General features: G+C 42.3%; 2 protein-coding genes across 3 annotated transcripts; both read left to right on the top strand.

Annotated features, from left to right (window-relative positions):
- Positions 1 to 8,523: 8,523 nt before the first annotated feature.
- On the top strand, positions 8,524 to 12,659 carry LOC115569730 (uncharacterized). Of its 2 annotated transcripts, XM_030397795.1 has the most exons (8): positions 8,524 to 8,652; positions 8,740 to 8,854; positions 8,952 to 9,096; positions 9,411 to 9,524; positions 9,651 to 9,795; positions 11,717 to 11,865; positions 11,989 to 12,122; positions 12,238 to 12,659. In XM_030397795.1, the coding sequence occupies exons 2-8, from the start codon at positions 8,749 to 8,751 to the stop codon at positions 12,384 to 12,386; spliced, it is 942 nt and encodes a 313-aa protein (XP_030253655.1). In that variant the 5' UTR covers positions 8,524 to 8,652; positions 8,740 to 8,748; the 3' UTR covers positions 12,387 to 12,659. The 2 variants fall into 2 exon arrangements, with proteins under 2 accessions (XP_030253655.1, XP_030253656.1); XM_030397796.1 differs by having other exon boundaries at positions 8,566 to 8,854.
- Positions 12,660 to 13,888: 1,229 nt separating this feature from the next.
- LOC115569716 (uncharacterized) lies at positions 13,889 to 17,944 on the top strand. Its single transcript, XM_030397769.1, has 7 exons — positions 13,889 to 14,069; positions 14,935 to 15,079; positions 15,602 to 15,715; positions 15,817 to 15,961; positions 16,090 to 16,238; positions 17,154 to 17,293; positions 17,393 to 17,944. Exons 1-7 carry the CDS (start codon positions 13,925 to 13,927, stop codon positions 17,557 to 17,559), a joined length of 1,005 nt encoding a protein of 334 aa, XP_030253629.1. The 5' UTR covers positions 13,889 to 13,924; the 3' UTR covers positions 17,560 to 17,944.
- The last annotated feature ends 650 nt before the right edge of the window (positions 17,945 to 18,594 follow it).

The following is an 18,594-nucleotide window of genomic DNA, read 5'->3' as shown; positions in this document are numbered from 1 at the left end:
ACGTCAGAATCTTGAACCGGATGTAATGTAAAGAGCTGTACGTACATCAGTGGTGTATGTTAACAGGCCCTATAGATTATCTGGTTATCCTTTTCTTATCAGCTGCAACTAACAATTCCTTCTTTTGCTTTTAATCAGTCGCTTAGTATAGATCCAATATGTGGTGCTACACTTAAACAGGTCAACTGTCAGAAAAATGGATGAAAGATAAACTGTCCTATTGATGTAATACACAATTTAGTTTATCAACAGTGAGGACGATGACAATGTTAGCGATGACGAGAGATATTACTGCAACAATATCCCTCAATAAGTTTTAAAAAATGCAGGCTACCAGTTAGCAGTTAGCTAACATCACGTATTTAAACACTAAAATGCTATCTTACTCTTTTTTTGTCGGTTTTAAACCAAACTGAAAACCAAATACATCTCAGCAGAATATATGAAACCAGAGAAGTTATAAGAGAAGAGAGAAAACACACGAGCCGAAACCAGGAAACATTTGAGGCAATGTCGTTGTTTTGGCAAGATGGCCGCCAAGTAGCAAGACTTGCCACTATGAAGCTACAGCCAGGAGCTTGTTAGCTTTAGCACAGAAATTTGTAGCAGGCGGGAAACAACCAGCCTTGACCTCTCTGGTTATGTGCTGGACTACAACAAACAATATATAATGAGTTAATTAGAACAGCCAGGCTAGCTATTTTCCCCCCTGCTTCCAGTCTTTATGCTAATTCTAGCTAATGGGCTCCTGGCTGTAGCTTTGTACTTCCCTCGCAGATTAAGACAGTTGCATCCATCTCTTCATTGAACTCTCAGAAAAGAAAGCAAAATGAATATTTCCCCAAAAGTCCAATCAATTTTCCGTCAATACACTAAACTGTCACTCAGGACAACATTTCTATTATTTAGCAGTGAGCGAATTAACTGAAGTACTCTCAGCTCGGAGACGCTGTGACAGGACTCGCTGCGGATGAACACACTCTGCTGCACAAATTGAAGCGTTGACCCTTCAGTTATGAGGAGGACTTGGGGATAGTCTGTCTAATAGCCAGTGTTCAAGCTTGGCACAGCATGCTTTATACATTCCAGTAGGCTTTCATTACACCAGAGCTTTGAATTTCTGTGAGGGAGCTCTCGCCCCTGGGAGAGGAGCTCTTTATATATTGGCACTATAGCATTGTGATGTTACTTTTCTGCCACCGTGTTGTCATTCTGTAGCCGCCATGTCCTTTCGGTAGAGACAGGCGGGAGCAATTCCTGCTTGAACTGTTCACTGACAGGTAGAAGGTGCTGGGAGAACCAAACAGTGACTACATTATCTCCGCTTCACTGCACTGCTTTCTCTTCGCTTTTTCTCTGCTCTTTGCCCTCTCCCTCCCTCTCTCTTTTCTTTCTCCCTGACTCCTTTTCCTTTTCCTTTGGCCCCTTAATTCAGTATTGCCCCCTACTGAAGTGACAGGTGTCAGAAGGGCTCCTCCTATATTGACTAAAGACTGTCACCTTTCGGAAAAAGAGTCAGCCCACGTCACATTCATCATGACATATCTCTACTCTCCAAACAAGACAGAGGCGGGAGTCATTACAGTTTAACTGCGGGTGCAGCTCTTTGCCTGTAGACTGTAAATTTTGTCACCATTTCAAGTTCATAATAAAGAGACAAATTCATTTAGTTAAAGAAGGCTGTCAGACTGTTCTACCTGCCAGCCAGGGTTAATTACTTTCAATCAAGGTAAATAAATTGAGGAAATACATCTTTACTAACAGTGGCTTCAGTAGACCATGATGCACTGCAGCCACGTGCAATGTAGGAGACCTATTATGCTTTGTTTTTTTGATTCAGTGTGTTATATGTGTTCTTGTGCATGTAAATCATCTTGAAAGTTGAAAAAAGCACCAGTGGAAGCTCCTCTCTCCGACAGAAAAGAGGTGCCTGAAGTGCCTGAAACGCTCGTCAGCAGTCCCGCCTTTAATTCCATGACTTCTGTCATGACCATGATCACCACGTCACACATTTTGCATAATTTATGCCTATTTTCATGGTGAAAGTGAAGCTAACTGGAAGCCAAAAACACAGCAGAGCCGAGCGGAGAGGCGCTGAGCGAGCCGACCAATCAGAGCAGGATTGGGTATGCAGGAGGTGATGTGATTGTGAATTTGGGCTATATTAATAAAATTGATTTGATTTAAGAGACAAAAGGGAAAACAGAGCGCCTCAGAGCAAGTCTCTGATTATGATGATTATGAACCTGAAAATTAGCAAAATGCGTCTCCTTTAACTCTCCAGAGGAGATATGGCGTCCAATTTTCATCACTGTTGTAATTCCCCTTCACATTTACCAGATGCAAAAAATGCAGCCATGCTTCTGTTGGATGTTGCAATGGATGCTTGGGAAATCTGGTGAATCACATGGCACGATGGCACGGTTATTATAACAGGTCATCGATTATCGAGCACAAGAACACCTGAAAATGGAATTTTGCACAAAGGTGGTTTCAGGGAAAGAATGTCTTTGTGAGAAACAAAACCATGAAAAAACCTTCCCTGGAATCAAGCAATTCCACATTTGAGTCACTCTCACAATGCCACTAAACCACCGTGTATTGTGCTGCTGGGAGTTTATAGCTCTGACACTACTGGATTCTGAGATGAAAGAGCGGGGGTGGTGGGAATATGAAAGTAAATCACGGAGGATGGAAAAGAAAGAAAGGCTGGTGAAAGAGAGACATGCCGCTGCAGGCAGACATGTGCTGTTAAATGTTAGTTTGCTGAAGGAAAGCTCCGTGGCTGGGGTGTCAGGGAGGGATCATCACTCTATATCCACCACTAACAGTAACCACAGCTACAGTATGTGTACCTTAATGAGATACATCCTCTCATAATGGTGTGTAATTAATCATTTCACAGAGCAGAGGGGCTGGGCTGCAGTCTCATTCCTCTCCACATCAGTCTCTCCGCAGCCACGGCCTGACATACGCTTGTCATATTTGCGAGGCCGCCATTTTGTCTCCTGCATATTAAACATTCAATTTAACTCGGCTTGAACTTGTTGTTCGGTTCAATTTTGCGTCACTCGCAGGAGCCGCCTGTCTGTGCTCTCCATACCAAGCCGAACATGATGGATGATGACGACGACGGGCGAGAGCCGAGAGTGGAGCAGCATGACAGGAATGGAATTGTAAAATCAGCTGGGATATCAGCGTGTGTGTTTGAACCAAAGTCCGCACGACAGCAAACAGACAGAACGGTGACAGGTAAAAGTGTCTTAGGAAGGTGACGGTCCATCAGAAGCTCCAGCGTCCTCGGAAAAAAGATTCTGCAAGTCTCCGAAAATCTGTTCTGAAAGATATATCTCTAACACAATGGTACCACACACATTGGAAGATGATTTAAGCTGATGGTGCTGACCCCGCATGAGCCGCTCTCCAGCGTTAATTGAGCTCGTTGGCGCTCTATCGTCGCTTACAACATTTTAACCTACAAATAATTGATCACTAAGATGAACATCCTCTGTTATAGAAGCGTGTGTAATGTCAAGAAAACTCACACGATGCTTAATTTTCGATGCCAGATCTGTAAGAGAAGTTTGTCTTATATGACACAGTTTAGTCCGGTTGGGTTCTCGGGAGTATGTGAGGTACAGGCAGGATCTGCATGCACAGCAAACATTCATTGATCATTCAGCACAGACTGCATTTGTTGTTTAATGGATTGCACTCCTCTACGGAATCAGCCCAATCATTACCAGAATGATTAGTTCTTTCAAGACAGTCAAGTTATCGGGTGATATTTCTTGTATTTTTTCATATCTCAGCACACCAAAATATTGCACTGCCTGTTTCCAATATTGTGCAGCTCTAGTCCAGTGACAGCGTATTATCCATGGCCCTGACTGCAACAATCTAAGCCCCAAACTTGGCTGACAGCAACAATCCAACTGGACAAAGGGGAATGAGAAAGAGTGGAGTCATGTTTACTTTCTATCGATGAATGGAGGGACATGATTTTAGGGAAGCCAGGCTTCCTTCAGCCAGCAATAAAATAAGTAATATTATGTTCTCATTAGTGTTTCATCACCTGAAACTAAAAATCATTGTATTCTCCTTAAAACAAGCATCATATATTAAGAGGGAGTGGGGCCTTTTAACCCTCAACAGGAGCTGTTGACTGCCCGAAGGCACACTGGCGCTTCAAGTTGAATGCTAACGTCAGCATGCCAACACACTAGTTCCCAATCTTGTTGTAGCATGCCAAAAATTGCTAATCAGCACTGAACACTGTCTCAACAGTTACTGAGATGCTGGATGTCAGTCTGGACCGACAGACTGACAAACCATGTTTCTGTCCTTGAAGCCATTCTGGCAGCATGGCACAACAAAATGATTGTAGGAACAAAACTAAATGCAAGTTTTTGTGACAGAAAAGTTTGACAATTTTTGTGTTTTGTCCTGCTTCCATGACTATTTGTCATGCTGCAGCCTCTCAGACTCATCGTGCAGCGTGCTGACCTCCAGGTTGGGGGTTGTTCTCCCATAGATTTTGAGTCGGGTTGTGTCCTGGTGACTGTGAAAGCCATAGCACATAATTCATTTTCTGTCTCAGCAAACCGTTCAGTGACCCTGTGTGGAAGCATCTGCATGCATTGTGTTTTCCTCTGATTTGTCACCTTTACTGACACATGCCTCTGATTACACCAGAAGTAAATAAATGTCTCTGTGAACCTTCAAAGGCTTTTCAACAAAATAAATAAATATTTCATAGTATCAAGCACGCCACCGAGCTGTCAAACCGGCAAAAAATAGGCCTTTAATATTTCATATTTGCACATTTGTGATGTGTTATTTTGTCACGGCAGTGAGTTTGAGCTGTAGTGCTGATGGCAATTTCAGGTCAAGTTGACAAGACGTGACTTTAGGCCCCCATATCCTTAAAATCTGATTTAGTCAAACATCTCCAGGCTTGTCTGAAGGATCCTGCGATTCCCCTCACCTCCAGCCTTCACACTCCAGTAGCAGCACCCGGGGTTTGAGTGACAGGGAAGTAGAAGCAGCGAGAAAATGTTGAACAATACATACTCTATACATCTTTAGTTTGATAAAGATATACAAAAAAGAATTGATCCTATGTGTTGTGTCCAAACTTGATGTTCAGCCACGATACAGCACAGCAGTAGACAGAAGTGGTTAGAGCAATGAAAATATTATTTTGACAGCCCCTTACCGACCAAAGTGGTTTCATATGTGGAGCTTTATCTCTCGCGAAGGCCTGTCTGAGGCAAAGAGGTGCGGATACGAGGGAGTAAGATTGGATGTGATCCCTGTGAAACTTCCATCAAAGCTAAAAAATATGGTGTCTGCTGCTGGTCAGAGGAGGCGATTCATTTTTTATTTTTCTTAACAAACCCCATTGCTGCAGTGGAAGTCGCTATTTTGTTCAATCCCACCTGAGAAAGAGCATTTTTTGAAGTGTTTTTTTTTTTATCTTGGGGACTGAATATGTGGCATCTTAAAATGCTGGATATTGCAGAATGAATCGTTTCCTAACTTCCCCTTTTAACGTCTAAATTATCGTTTTTGGACTCCGAGTGAGTCTTGATTGCATTTAGCGGCTAATATCCTCCACTCTCACCTTTGTTGTCCTTTGCCATCCTCATTTGTAATCTAGTTGGCACAGCCAGCGCTATTGGTCACGGCAGTTTAATTGTGACATTAGGAGGCGACTCGGTTCTAGAGGGATCCACAAATGTCGCCCGCAAATACGCCGTGAAAGTCACATAGCCTGGGCTGCGACGAGATAAACACTCCGAATACACAGAGCTTGTTAGTCATGGTCCCTAATTACCAAACGGTTCATGTAGGAACGTCCCAATTGTCCAATCTAGTCTGCACAGAAGCGATGCCAGGGACGCTGTTGGCATGCACAACTATTTGAATTTAAGATCTTTTGCTAATACTTTTTTCTCCCGTGATTGATCGAGATTTCTAGCCCCAAACTGTTTTCTGTTTATCCGGATCCGTGTCAGCTCAAGGTAATTGCTTGCTCTTGCCGGCATCCCGCCAAAAAAATAAAATAAATAAATAAAACTGTTGACGAAAGCTTAATATTTAACAGTGTTTGGATGTAATCGCCGCATGAGGCAGAATGTGAGACATACATGAGTCATAAAGTGAATCATATTTTATTACCAAAGTGACAGTGATCCCCCATAATACCCATCATGCACATATCTCTCATAATGTAAGTGATCAAAGATGGCGGGCGTGTAATTGGATATGATTTCATTCATTATGCGATGAGCAGCCGACAAATTGGGCCTTGTCCTCTGCCGGCAGTTCGGGTCACAGCAATCAGTCAGTCAACTTGAAAGAGTCATCCAGACACAATGTGGGATTACGACATCAGAAAACACAGCCGAGTGCAGTTACCCCGTGGCGTTGAGAGTTCTTTAGGTAAATTTAGCCTCCAACGCCGGGAAGAGCTTGTCGACTTTACGGTCATTAAGAACTTCTAGTGTTCACGAGTGTCAATACAGAGCGTTTGGTTTCTCCCACATAATGATCCAACTCAAGTGTGCGACTGTGTAAGCGAGTGCGTACCTGTGTGGATGACTCATAATTGTGTGTTCATAAAACCTTTAACACGAGCTCCCCTGGAGGAGCTCCGCATTAATTATTACGAAGGGCTGAGTACGAGACAGAGGTAACATCTGGTGCCGGGTGAGGAAACTGGCAGGGGGAGGTTTCCCGGGTCGAGTGCCCCCTTTTAGAAAAGGTTGAAGCTCAGCTGTGCTGCCGTGTCCCCAACCCGCCCGCTCACAAACTGTTCTTCTGTGGCTTACCTGAGTGTGATTATCCCAGTTTTAGCCAAAATTCATGCTGTGTGAGATTTTGAATGCTAAGCCCCTGAAACAGCAACAACTCTCACTGTTTCGCTGTTAAGAAAATATCAAAGGCAAGAATTTTTTTTTTATTGTTTACAGTCTTATCAAAAAAATACGCTTATGCCAGCGAATAACAGAGACACTTTCAGGGGACACTGCCAATATGACATCATTCTTGGAACGATGTCATATTGGAGGTGGAATAGACTGACTAAAATGAAATGATTTAACGTTTTAATTGAGAAGACTGCGCTTCACAAAGCTGCTCAAGTGGGCATCCGAGCCAGAAGTACTCAGATCTTTTTACTTCAGTTGAGCCAAAAATAGCAAAAGCACGGTGTAGAAAAATACAATGCCACGCTGATAGTATGTACTGTATAGATACTAAAAGTAAAAGTGCTTATAATGAAAAGTGATGATTATTATATGTTGGAATTATCACTATTGATGCATTAAAGTGTGAAGGTATGACCAGAGGTGGAATATAACTAAGTGCATTTACTCAACTCCTGTACTTAAGTACAATTTAGAGGTGTACATTGCTCTCCATATTCATACAGGTGACTTAGTCGAACAAAGTATGGTAACAGGTGATTGGTGAGCTTCCCCAAGGGATCAATATAGTCTTATCTTAATCTATAATCAGACATCACAATATATTTGTAGGGTATATTGTATGATATTAATCTGAATCTGCAAAATTGTAACCAAATTTGTAGTACAGAAAATGGAAATACTTTTTACATGTTACCACAGTATAGTACAAAAGATTGAAGAACTGTGTCTGAGCAGGAGCGGATCCTCAGAAAAGAAGCTGATTCAGTATTTATACTTCCCTTTGAATTCATGCTGCACACACACTCTCACAATATCACGCTGCCACACCATCATGCAATGGTGCCACTGTGTGGAAGAACGCTGCACATACACGACCTGCGGTGTCTTTACATAATAACACACGTATTGAATAAAGTATAAAATCAGTGTTGGTCCCACACATTCACTTCAGCCCCATAATGCAAACAGTAAATAATGAACCAACTTTGAGCTTTAAAAACACTGTCAGCACCATAACAGCACATCAAAATGTGAATAACACATAGAATAAATACATTTATTGTGCTACAACATAAATTGAGAAAAACAAATGTAAATCTCCTGTTGACAAATTCCATGTAATTACTGTACATTTAATTAACTGTAAGTTTAAGTAGTTCCAGGTCAGCTCATGTAACTGTAACCTCATTATTCTTGATTTAATTTGATGCTGCATTCATTAAAACACGCGTCGCACGAAATCATATCAGTAAAAATAGATTGGTAAAGATCGGTGACCTGGTCGATCTGAACTCTCGCCACCCTCCTGTCCAATTAGCTCCGACTAGCAAAAGTTTGGGTTGTTCCTGAGGGCATGTATGGTCTAGGCTGAGTGAAGACTATCTAGGTCAACACAGTGGTTTCTGTTTCTGTTGTCTTCTAAAATCTCCCACATTTGTGTTTCAAGCATGTCCTGATTTTCTTCTTTTACACGCTGGTCTTTACTCTTTAACCCGCGTTTAACAACCAGACAGCACATTGTTTATGACGGGGAAGATAAGGGAAGAACACTGCAGGACTATAAAAAAAAAGGGGGGGATGACACAATATACAACATATCATGCCAACGTGGGTTATTAGTAGGAGGCACTGCCATTTGGACCTGCACGTACTGGACTACATTTGTTGTGGAAGAAGCAGAAAGGCTCAGGACGTGCACGTGTAGATATGTGAAGAGGTGGGTTTATCTATTACGTTCGGATCATCTCTTGTGCTTTATAGTCAAAAGTGGAAGTTATATCCTCTTGTGGACTTTTGCCCTCAGACTGTCATCATGGCAACCCACTGCCCAGCGCGCGCCTTGCTCATGCTTGTTGGATTTCTTACCTTTTTGGTTGCGTTTACACTGAACACTCTGGCGGGATACGGCGCTAACTCAGGTGACTATCTGCCAGGTTGATCAAAAGTCATCATCGGGAGGGTTTTTGTGAAGTAAGTGATGGGATAAACTAACCGTCTGTGCTCAACTCAACACAGGTGTCTTCAATCAGGCGACGGAGGATGTGACACTCAAGTACACAACACCCATAACTCCTGCTGCGTGGGCCCTGTTTGTCTGGGATTTCATTTACATCTGGGTCTTTGCCATGTTCATATACCTTTTAGTGGGACTCTGCAGAAGGTAGGCGATTGCTCCACTTGTCGCACTTTCATACATAATTTACACACGATGATAATGCCTAATACCTGCATCCCACCGCATAACTGTGTCTTATTTCTGAACGCTTTTATCTCCTTCGTCGCATTATCGCACGCAAGCGAATCACTCCACCTCGTCCGGAGGCAATTTATTCTTCCTCCGAGCAGTCATTTTCTCCTTTACATGTTGCAGATTGCTCAGACTTAGTGTGATTATTTCCCCACAGGCTCAATTTGTTTGCTGCGGTGTATCTTCCCCCTCCCGAATCTAACAATATTATCCTTGCCTCCCCGCAGGAGCGCTTACGACTGGCTGTACACCACCCCGGCAGTGCTACCCTATGGATTTCACGTCTCCATCATCGCCAACGTCTGTTTGAATATCACATGGTTGTTTCTGTATGACAGAGAGTAAGTGTGTGAGTTCAGGTTGGCTGAACAAACATGGTCACCCATTTCCAACAACATGATTAACAGCGTTATTTCTCCGCCGTCGCCCCTGACAGTTTGGATGTCTGCTTTCCCGTGTGCCTATAGGTTGCTGCTGCCAGGGCTGATAACCTCAGCGCTTATGACGATCACCGATTACATGGTCCTGTTTTTCTCCTGTCATGGACTGAAGATCTATGGAGCCTGGTTGCACAAATATCAAAACACGGACCTTTGGCTCATCAGAATATTGGTAAAATAGGCTTTTTTTCTTTTTTCTGTGTGTGGACTTTGAAATGGATGTTTTTCTTTTAGATCTCCAATTGGCTTAAAAGAGAATGACATAAAAAAAAAAAAGGGGAAGCGAGACTTTGATTTACAGAGAGTGTATGTTAAAGCTTGTAAAAACAGTAATAAATTCATAGATTCAGCGCACAAAGCGCTCTTCGGACTGAAGGGCTGCACACAGAAACAAAAAGACAGAAATCCAAGGCTCCCACTCTGAGTTTGAGTAAAGACATCTTACGTGGAACTCTTAGAAAAACATAGTAAATGTTTTACAAGTGGCACCCTGCAGGGTGCATTTCAACCTTTACCAGACTTGAACATTGACTGAATTTCATGTCCTTCTCGTTGTATGTGTTAACAACTTCTTATGCCCTTTTTCCCTGGAACACATAATTCTTATCTGCAGGCATAAAAAAAGACTTTCCTGTTGATGTAACCGGATAACCCACTTTCTTCAGAAGTTCTACCCGTGAACTTCTACGGAAGATAGCATGCTAACCAGTTAGCCCTGGCCCAGTCTGAACCACAAGATGCACAACTAACCAGGCTAATTAGCTATCGGCAATTAGCTGTTACTCCGGTGATAAACTGACTGGGCCATAAACTAGGAAACGTAATGACACGATCAGCGTCAAGATTTGTTCCCCAAACCTCAGTTTCACGATACTATTTTATCTGCCACCAGACATTAAATCTCACCCGAAAATGAAAGCTTGCAGCGTTCACATCTCCGTTATAGCTAAGTTGTCGTATGTTGTTGGTAGTTGTGACACTGAGGGCTGTCCTTGCAACAGTGGCAGCTCAATAAAAATAGAATTGTTAGGGGGGGCGGAACTTTTGATTATCCGACTTAGCGCATTAAAGGTGAACTGTACCATTTACATTTTGCTTGGAGGGAGCTTTGCGATTCTTACAAATTGCCTCAAGTAATGTCACAATTACAAACAAAATATTGGGCTGTGGCGTTAGAAATAGGCAGCCTCTGTAGCCAGCTCCTCATCTGTGCTTGAGGCTTGTAGCTCAAGGCTACAACAGCCGCTACCGACGTAACATACCCTAATCTTGGCTGTCCGTGGTTGAGTTGCATTGTGGGTAACGTAGGCACCAAGGACGAAGAATGCATGAAAAAAGACAGCAGATTTTTCGATTTCTTGTTATAGAGCTTAAACAAAATAACTACATCTTCCATTTTTAAGCGGGTGGTGTTGAAGTCTGAAGGCCATTTTTGCAAAACAACCAGCACCTCGTTACCTCTCCAATTAATATGTCATATCTAATATATTAGATTTTTACAGAAACTTAATGGCATTACCTTTTTTCCTGATTTCCAGGCGACTTGTGTCCCCTTCTCCAAGTCTTTATGCCAAGTTAAGCGAACTGTGTGCGGGCTGCAGCCTCGTATTTACGCCACAGACGTGAGATGATAAACATTTCCTTCATCAGACCCCAACAGAAAAAAGCAAATAAGTGGTTTTCTGAACTTCAAACTTTCCTTTAAAAAGACGTGTTATCAGTCGGTAGTATTCCATTTGTTCAGCCCCACTGCGCACTGCTGGCACATTATAAGGTAAAAGAAGCCAGTTATGGTCCCACAGCTGCTGGCTGCTCCATCAACCATATCTAAAGAGTGAGTCCTCGCCAAGATGCTCAGTCCTACTGAATGTGCAGGAGGCGACTGTGGCCTGAGATTAGGAGGCTAGAAGCAGCTGAGTTAGGCCACAGCAGAGACCTCGGGATCTGGTTTCCAGTCCTTGCACTTGACATTAAGAAGAAGCGACAGATCCTGTGTAGTAAACTGTATTTTTAATGTAGGAGTAATCATATGTGGCCTAAAAAAAACATCTGCGTCTGTAATCTTTCATGCTTCTTTCACTGTGTTGAATCAGGTGCAAAATGGAGTAGCAGTATATGCAACATGGGGGACTCTCTTCACTCTGCTGAACCTGACGACATACATACAGCACCTGGCGGAGGTATCTAAATGTGACTGTGCAAAGCTGTCACTTATGCTGCTGCTGATGAAGTTGTTAGGCTGGTGAGTCCGACTCCCTGCTAGGTTCTGTCACTTAGCTGCTGGTGTTTTCTTTTATCCCCCCCGAGCGACGAAGCACGAGCAAAGAAACTCCAATCTCCTGTCTTTGTCTTGCTTCGCCCCCAGGTTTCTGTTGGAGAACTTCCACCTCGACAAGCACGTGCGCTACATCGTGACCGTCTACCCTGTGGTGATGCTGTGGATGTCAGGCGTACTGAGCAACTCCAGCTCTCATGGAAGTACTGTTTACATCTTCTCAGGTAGTGTGATGCTGCATTTCCTTCTTCCAATATGATTTTTTTTTTTAATTACTCTGCACACTGTTCATATATCATATATTATATTATATATTAATCCTCCTTATCCCATCTTCAGCTTCTATCATGGTTATTACCACGTGTCTGTTTGTGGCACGCATCGCCCTGGTCACCTGGAGGCATTACAAACAACCGCTTTACAACGACACTGGACCCAGTATGTCGCCTGTAGAAATAGCACTGACACAAGGAAAACTCTGTTTATGAACGTGAGCTCGGAGCTTAACTCATCATTTTTGCGTTGTTGTTTGTATGTTTGTTTTTTTCCCCGAGTGGAAATCTCAGTCTGTAGATTTGTAAATTGCCACGTGGGACAGAAATACTCAAAAATATGAAAATTTAAATCAAAGAATGTACAGATGATTTCACCAATTAAAGAAAAAAATTTAAACATTGGATGTAATTGTATTATATGTAACACTTATGTATGTATGTATGAATGTTATTTCACTTTCAAAGAAATAAATTACACTGAACAAATGGTGGGTTGAAAATAATTTAAATGTCCAGTGTGAAGGATTTTGTGGCAAACCGTATTGGAAAAAAATTTTAATAAAAAATGCAGACCACCCCCAAGCAGGTAAGATTACATGTTTTGGTTTGTCCATTTTGGGCTTCCTTAAAAACATGGCGGTGCAACATGGCAGACTCTGAGGAAGACAACCAGAGGTAATGAAAACACAACAATTGTTAGTTTCAGGTGATTATATACTAATAAAAACATGATTATGAACATTATATTTAATTTGTGCCCACATATCCCTATAAATCCCAAACACTGGACCTTAAATGCTAATAAAATAGAATAAATCGATTTACCCAAACATTAAAAAGTCTTTGAAATAAACATTTATTACACTGGAAACGTAGCTGAAACTGTACTTTCAGTATAACCAGTTAATCTGTCATGACAACAATAAAAAAGGCCCATCACAGTATCTCAGAACACTAGTGGAGACTTTCTTACATCACTTGTTTTTTTCATATTAAAAGTAAAAAAATCCGAAAATATCAAATCTGAAATCCTAAATTTCCCTTTTAAGGAAATTATAAGCTAATGAATACACATTTATAAATATTATGTTGCACCTTTATCCTTTAAAGGTGCAATATATAAGAAGTGACCACCTGTTGAATTTGTACTCAAAACAAATGAGGGGCAGCATAATCACTGCACTGTAGCTGACTGCGAGCTAGTGAGCTCCGTTAGCCATGCAGTTAGCGGTCTGGACTGGGAGCTCATAGCACCAGGGCAGTGTTGGTGTTCATACGACCAGCACAGGAGTCTTTGGACGGTTTGAGGGGCTTCTGTTGCTGGTAATCTCGCTATACATACGTAGAAGTTATACATTCACAAGTGTTATTCCTTCATATTCTCTTGATTAATGTTTTCAACCACAATTATTACATATTGCACCTTTAAACTTTTAATCAGCTGATCAAAAAGTTGCCTCATTGCTTCAGCACAAGCTTTTCTCTATGTAAGTATGCCAAGTTAAAAAAAAAACCTGTTGATTACAACCGTATCAAGCGAGGTTTCCTTATGTCAGCGCCGACGCTCCGGCTCTCTCTCTGCCTCATGCACTCGCTCACATTCTTTGTCCTATCATAATTACGGGGATTACAGGTCCAATCAAAGAGATACCATAAAAATTGTTTCCAGGACATGCATCCAAAGTCCAAAATATGAGCTTGTGGTGACAAATAAAGTTTTCCTTCAGTCTTCTGAGCTGCAGTCGGCCACTATGCAGAGGTTCCAGATGGCTCTCCAGCCAGGGAAAAACGGTCGCCATGTAGTGATACATGCCGTGAGCATTGGTCTGGCGGTCATTGCTCAGATGATCTTGAGCATCTTCGTGACTCTGACAAAGGACAGCTTTGTGCCCGACGGTGAGTGTCTCCACATATACTGAGTATTTCACGTCATCGTTACCGGAGGCTTGTAATTCAGATCCTGAAAATGTGAGAATCTGATGGTGTCAGGCTGGCTGGTATTTTGCTCACAGCGATGTGTTTCTAAGTGAATGCTGACGTCATGTACTGTAGCACAACAATCAGGTTTACCGTAAAGATGTTCTTGCGTCGTTGACCACTGCCTGTTTGGTTGAGAATATTTCAACGTTTGGGAGAGATGAAAAATGTGTTAAAGTGTGTGGTGCAGATTTCCCTTTGGTTGTACAGAGCCTGCCATATCCTTGACTTTGTTTTCTGTCATTAGCAGATCATGCTGATCATGTGACCGTCTACCTGCTCACACTGAGCAGCTGTCTCTGATCACCGTTTTAACAATGAGCAGAGTGGACACACAAACACTTTGCCCGTGTCCTGACGAAGGCCTTTTAGGCTGAAACGCGTTGGCATGTTTTTATTAGACTAGCCATGTACCAATAAAGGCTTTTTAAATCATCACCCTCTTGAGTGCCTCAGGTCTTCTCTTATAAGTTTGGGAGAAATGATTCAAATTCGAAGCCTCGTCATACCTACACAAACATGGATGACTTACTGTGCACTTCTCTCTGAGAGACCTTTGCCCTGACAGCTGTTTCATGCCTTTTTCACCTGGATGGAGGCCAACATGAAAACCCTGACACCTCATAACCAAGACTGATAGTCCATTACACAAGATATCTGATGACAGTGTTTTGGGAGACTCTTCACTTGAAGTGACCAAAATCAACATTAGTGTGTCTCTGCTTTTCAATTTCAGATATAGCCTGATGAATAATAACTAATTTTTTCCCCTCTTTGCATTCAGCTCTGTTTCAGACCCCATCCTGGAATGTGTCTGAGACCTTCTCCCTGGAGGTGTCGATGGACAGGTGGTCAGGAGGTTTCTGGATTATGATTGACTTGTGGTCCCTGGGGTGGCTTCTACACGCAACGGTCGGCCTTTTTAATAGGTAAAGACCGCAAGAAAAAAGAGCGAGTTTACTAAAGAAGTCTCAATCCCTGAGACGTCGGTACTGTTTGTTTGTTGCGGATAGTGCGTTATAGTTAAAACTACTTACCGAGCTGCCACCTCAGTCAGAATTACAGCGGAATCTTGATTTAGTTTTTACGATGAACACTTGAAACGATGACGGCACGAGCAAATGACATCATGGTACAAAATGTAAACCATAGTTTGGTGTTTCTTTTAACTTAAGATTACATCAAACTTTTTTTTTTCTTCTTCTTACAAACACACACTGAAAAAGAGGAAGCTCTGGGGTAGATAATAATCACAATAAATATGAAACTTAATTTAACCTCTCGAAACTAAAAAGAAATCAGGTTTGTAATGCAGAATATAAACACAGTGAAGCAGCAAGCCGCCTCAACAATCAGGTTTAACACGTTTGATTACATCAAACGCTCAAGGATTTTAGCTTGAAGGTGCTGTATCGTTGTTAAGACTGTTATTGTTCCATCCATTATCGTAGGAATGTCCTCGGCCCCGAATCGTGCAATCCAGAAATCCACCCTCCGTCTTTTTATCTGATGTGGGTCACCATTAACATCGCAAGAGTGTGCAGCATGGTTCTGTGGCACACAGGGTAAGTTGTCTCGACACTGCACACAGCTACAGTAATGCATACGCTCATACATAAATAAGTGTGCGCACAAGCATTCAAGGCAGCTCTTTTGTCGTCCACAGCAATTTAGTTTCTGCCGTCCAACTCTGGTGGACAATACCTGTGTTCAGCTTCTTCATGCTCTCCATTTCCTACTACAACGTCCACAAGCATAAAGCCTGGCTAGCCATCAACACCCCGAGACTGGCGACATGGACCCGTTACCTGGTGAGGCCCGTCATTGTCGCGAAATTCACAGGGTAGCGTGACGGGGGCTCAAGAATGAGAATGATTTCATTGAAATAAAAAATACATTTAAAGTTATCTCAGAGTAAATCTTTTTTCATTTGTGGCAGACCCAGAATGGCTTGGCGGTGTTTGCCTGGTGGTCTCTCTTGAATGCTGTGGTCGGTCTCGGAGTGGTGCTCAAGTACAAAGGTGGCGTGCAGGACCCACTGATCAGCGCCATCGTCCTCGCCATAATCTGCGTGTGTGCTTTAACCTGGTAGGAACAAAAGTACTGGAGGTTTAAAGGCTGAATTAATAATTATTTGTTTCCTAAAGCACAATTATGGAAAGGTTGGCACCACTTTGATTTAAGGTACACATGTTCACCATTAACTTGTTGTGTATTAGCATGCATTAGTAGCATGTTGGCTCCTTATTAGTGATTATAAAGCATTGCTAAAGCTAATGCTAATTTATTTGCTAATACACTACAAGTGGTAGTAAATTAAAGGTGCAATATGTAAGAGTTTTGGCAGACAACAAAAAAAAGTAAATCATTAACAGAGTGTGAAGAAATAACTTTTTCTAGCTTTCACATTATTAGGTCTACGTAAGCTACTCCATTGCGGAGATCTTGACCGAAGTTAGCATGCTAACCAGCTAGCCGTGGCCCATTCCGGTCCAAAGCCCCTGTGCAAATGGTGCAAACACCAGCGCTCCTCTATTGCTCCAAGGTGCACGGCTAACAAAGCTAAAGACGGCATGCTACAGTTAGCAGCTACAGTTAGCAGCAGTTAGCCGTTACTCTGGTGATATGATGACCACTGTTTGTTTTGGGTATGAGTTAAACAGCTCAGCAATTCTCACATGTTGCACCTTGACGGTATGAGTGTCTGGAAGATATAAGAAGGACTTAATTAAGAGTCACCTGGATACTATTCACACTTGTTTTCTGTTTTGTTACATAAAAATAGACCATTTTATTGAGTAGTACTGAGGCCCATTGTGCAAAACATACTCAGATCACAGTTGAGAAGAATAAAGCATTAAAAAAGCTCTTTATGACTAATGAAGAGCCAATTTGCTACTTTAATGCATGCTATTAAGACACTAGTTAATGGTTAATATGGGGACCTTCTTATACAGTGTTTCTGAAAGATAAAGAACTGACTATAAATGTTGCTCTCCTCAGGTTCCTCCTACAGACCTTCCTGCTACACAAATACTTGCGCTACACATTCTGCGTCTACCCCATCCTCGTTCTGGGCCTGGGTGCCATGTTCACCAGAAGCTATCGTGTCCACAACATCTCTTTAAACACATCCTTCTGTGGTAAGGTGTCACCTTAATAATGCAGATACAGATTTGGAAATAAAATGTGTCTATTTAATGTGGAATTCCCCCCCCCCCCCCTTCCTCTCTTATCTTTAGGCTGCCTTATGCTCCTCATGACCTGCATGAGCGTGGTCCATTTGATCTGTGAATGTATGCGCACGGATGACTCGGGCCAGCCCCTCGCCGTGGAGCCCTACGTGACGTCTGGGGTCTGTGAGACTGTGTGCCAACCGGACGCCAAGCACAAACCTCAGAAGTGCTGACATGGGAGAAAGCTTTCTGACAATTAAACAATAAAATCAACGCGAGGGTGATCGTTTGGAAGTGTGCACTTTAGATTGATGTCCAAAAGGGGGCAGCATATACTCACTTCACACTGAAATTGTGGCATGATAAACAGAGCTCTGTTGGACCACAGGGTGGCTCAGTGGTTCAGGCTTTTATAATGAAAATCTCCCTGTATGGAGCACATTCATACACAAAGTCAAGAGCATCCAAAATGAATGTAAAGAATATCCTTCTATGTGATTCGTACTGTTTTTGTGTTGATCTCCATCGTTGTTCAAAAATATTAAAACGCACAAAAAAATGCATAACTCTTAATAAAGGCTGAACCAAAGTGAGGTTACGGGAAAAATCACGATAAAAGTTTGTTTGTTTGTTTGTTTTAAACTCCAGATGATGAAAGCGATCGATGAACTTTACTCAAGGTGCATCTTCGCCATGCAGCACGGTCCCAAAAACAGCTGGGTACACAACGGCATAAAAAACCCAGGAGACAGATAAAATAATAATGTTTTAAAAAATGAAAATAATAAGACATAATGAATTCAAAACCTCCGTACCCTCTCCCTTTGCGTCCCTCGCTGTGCGGGTGACGTGGCACCCCAAAGATAATCACACATGCTCAAGTTTTTAAGTGCCCTCTTTCTTGATGCGGCTTAAAGGATGGAATATCAAACATGCCCGTTGGCTGAGGGGAAGAGCAGCTCGACCTTTGATGAGGATGGAGGGCTGAATAGAAACCGATCGTCAGATGAAAGCAGCGGGAGGGGGGGGAAAAAAAGAAAAAAGACAATAGGGGATACCATGAATGTGTCCTCGGATGGACATGTTGACCCACAGCGGAGCAAATTGGTCTCCATCAGCAGGATGGTGGAGTAAATAAAGAAATGAAATGCAACATTGTCTCTTTTTGTTAAACCCTCATTGACTAAGATGCCAGAAGAATGTGCCCTTCCTTAGAACAAACTACATGTAGACCATGGTGTTGCTTTTCCTCGCTGTTGTGTTATATT

The sequence above is a fragment of the Sparus aurata genome, chromosome 19, assembly GCF_900880675.1.
Source record: "Sparus aurata chromosome 19, fSpaAur1.1, whole genome shotgun sequence".
In the NCBI taxonomy this organism is placed as follows: Eukaryota; Metazoa; Chordata; class Actinopteri; order Spariformes; family Sparidae; genus Sparus; species Sparus aurata.
This window is presented reverse-complemented; position numbering and strand designations above follow the sequence as displayed.

Coding starts and splice junctions, on each gene's coding strand:
- LOC115569730 (XM_030397795.1), top strand. CDS start 8,749: ATGGCAACCCACTGCCCAGCGCGCGCCTTGCTCATGCTTGTTGGATTT. Junction 8,855..8,951: donor GGGATACGGCGCTAACTCAG/GTGACTATCTGC, acceptor AACTCAACACAG/GTGTCTTCAATCAGGCGACG. Junction 9,796..11,716: donor TTTGGCTCATCAGAATATTG/GTAAAATAGGCT, acceptor GTGTTGAATCAG/GTGCAAAATGGAGTAGCAGT.
- LOC115569716 (XM_030397769.1), top strand. CDS start 13,925: ATGCAGAGGTTCCAGATGGCTCTCCAGCCAGGGAAAAACGGTCGCCAT. Junction 16,239..17,153: donor TGCGTGTGTGCTTTAACCTG/GTAGGAACAAAA, acceptor TGCTCTCCTCAG/GTTCCTCCTACAGACCTTCC. Junction 17,294..17,392: donor TTTAAACACATCCTTCTGTG/GTAAGGTGTCAC, acceptor TCTTATCTTTAG/GCTGCCTTATGCTCCTCATG.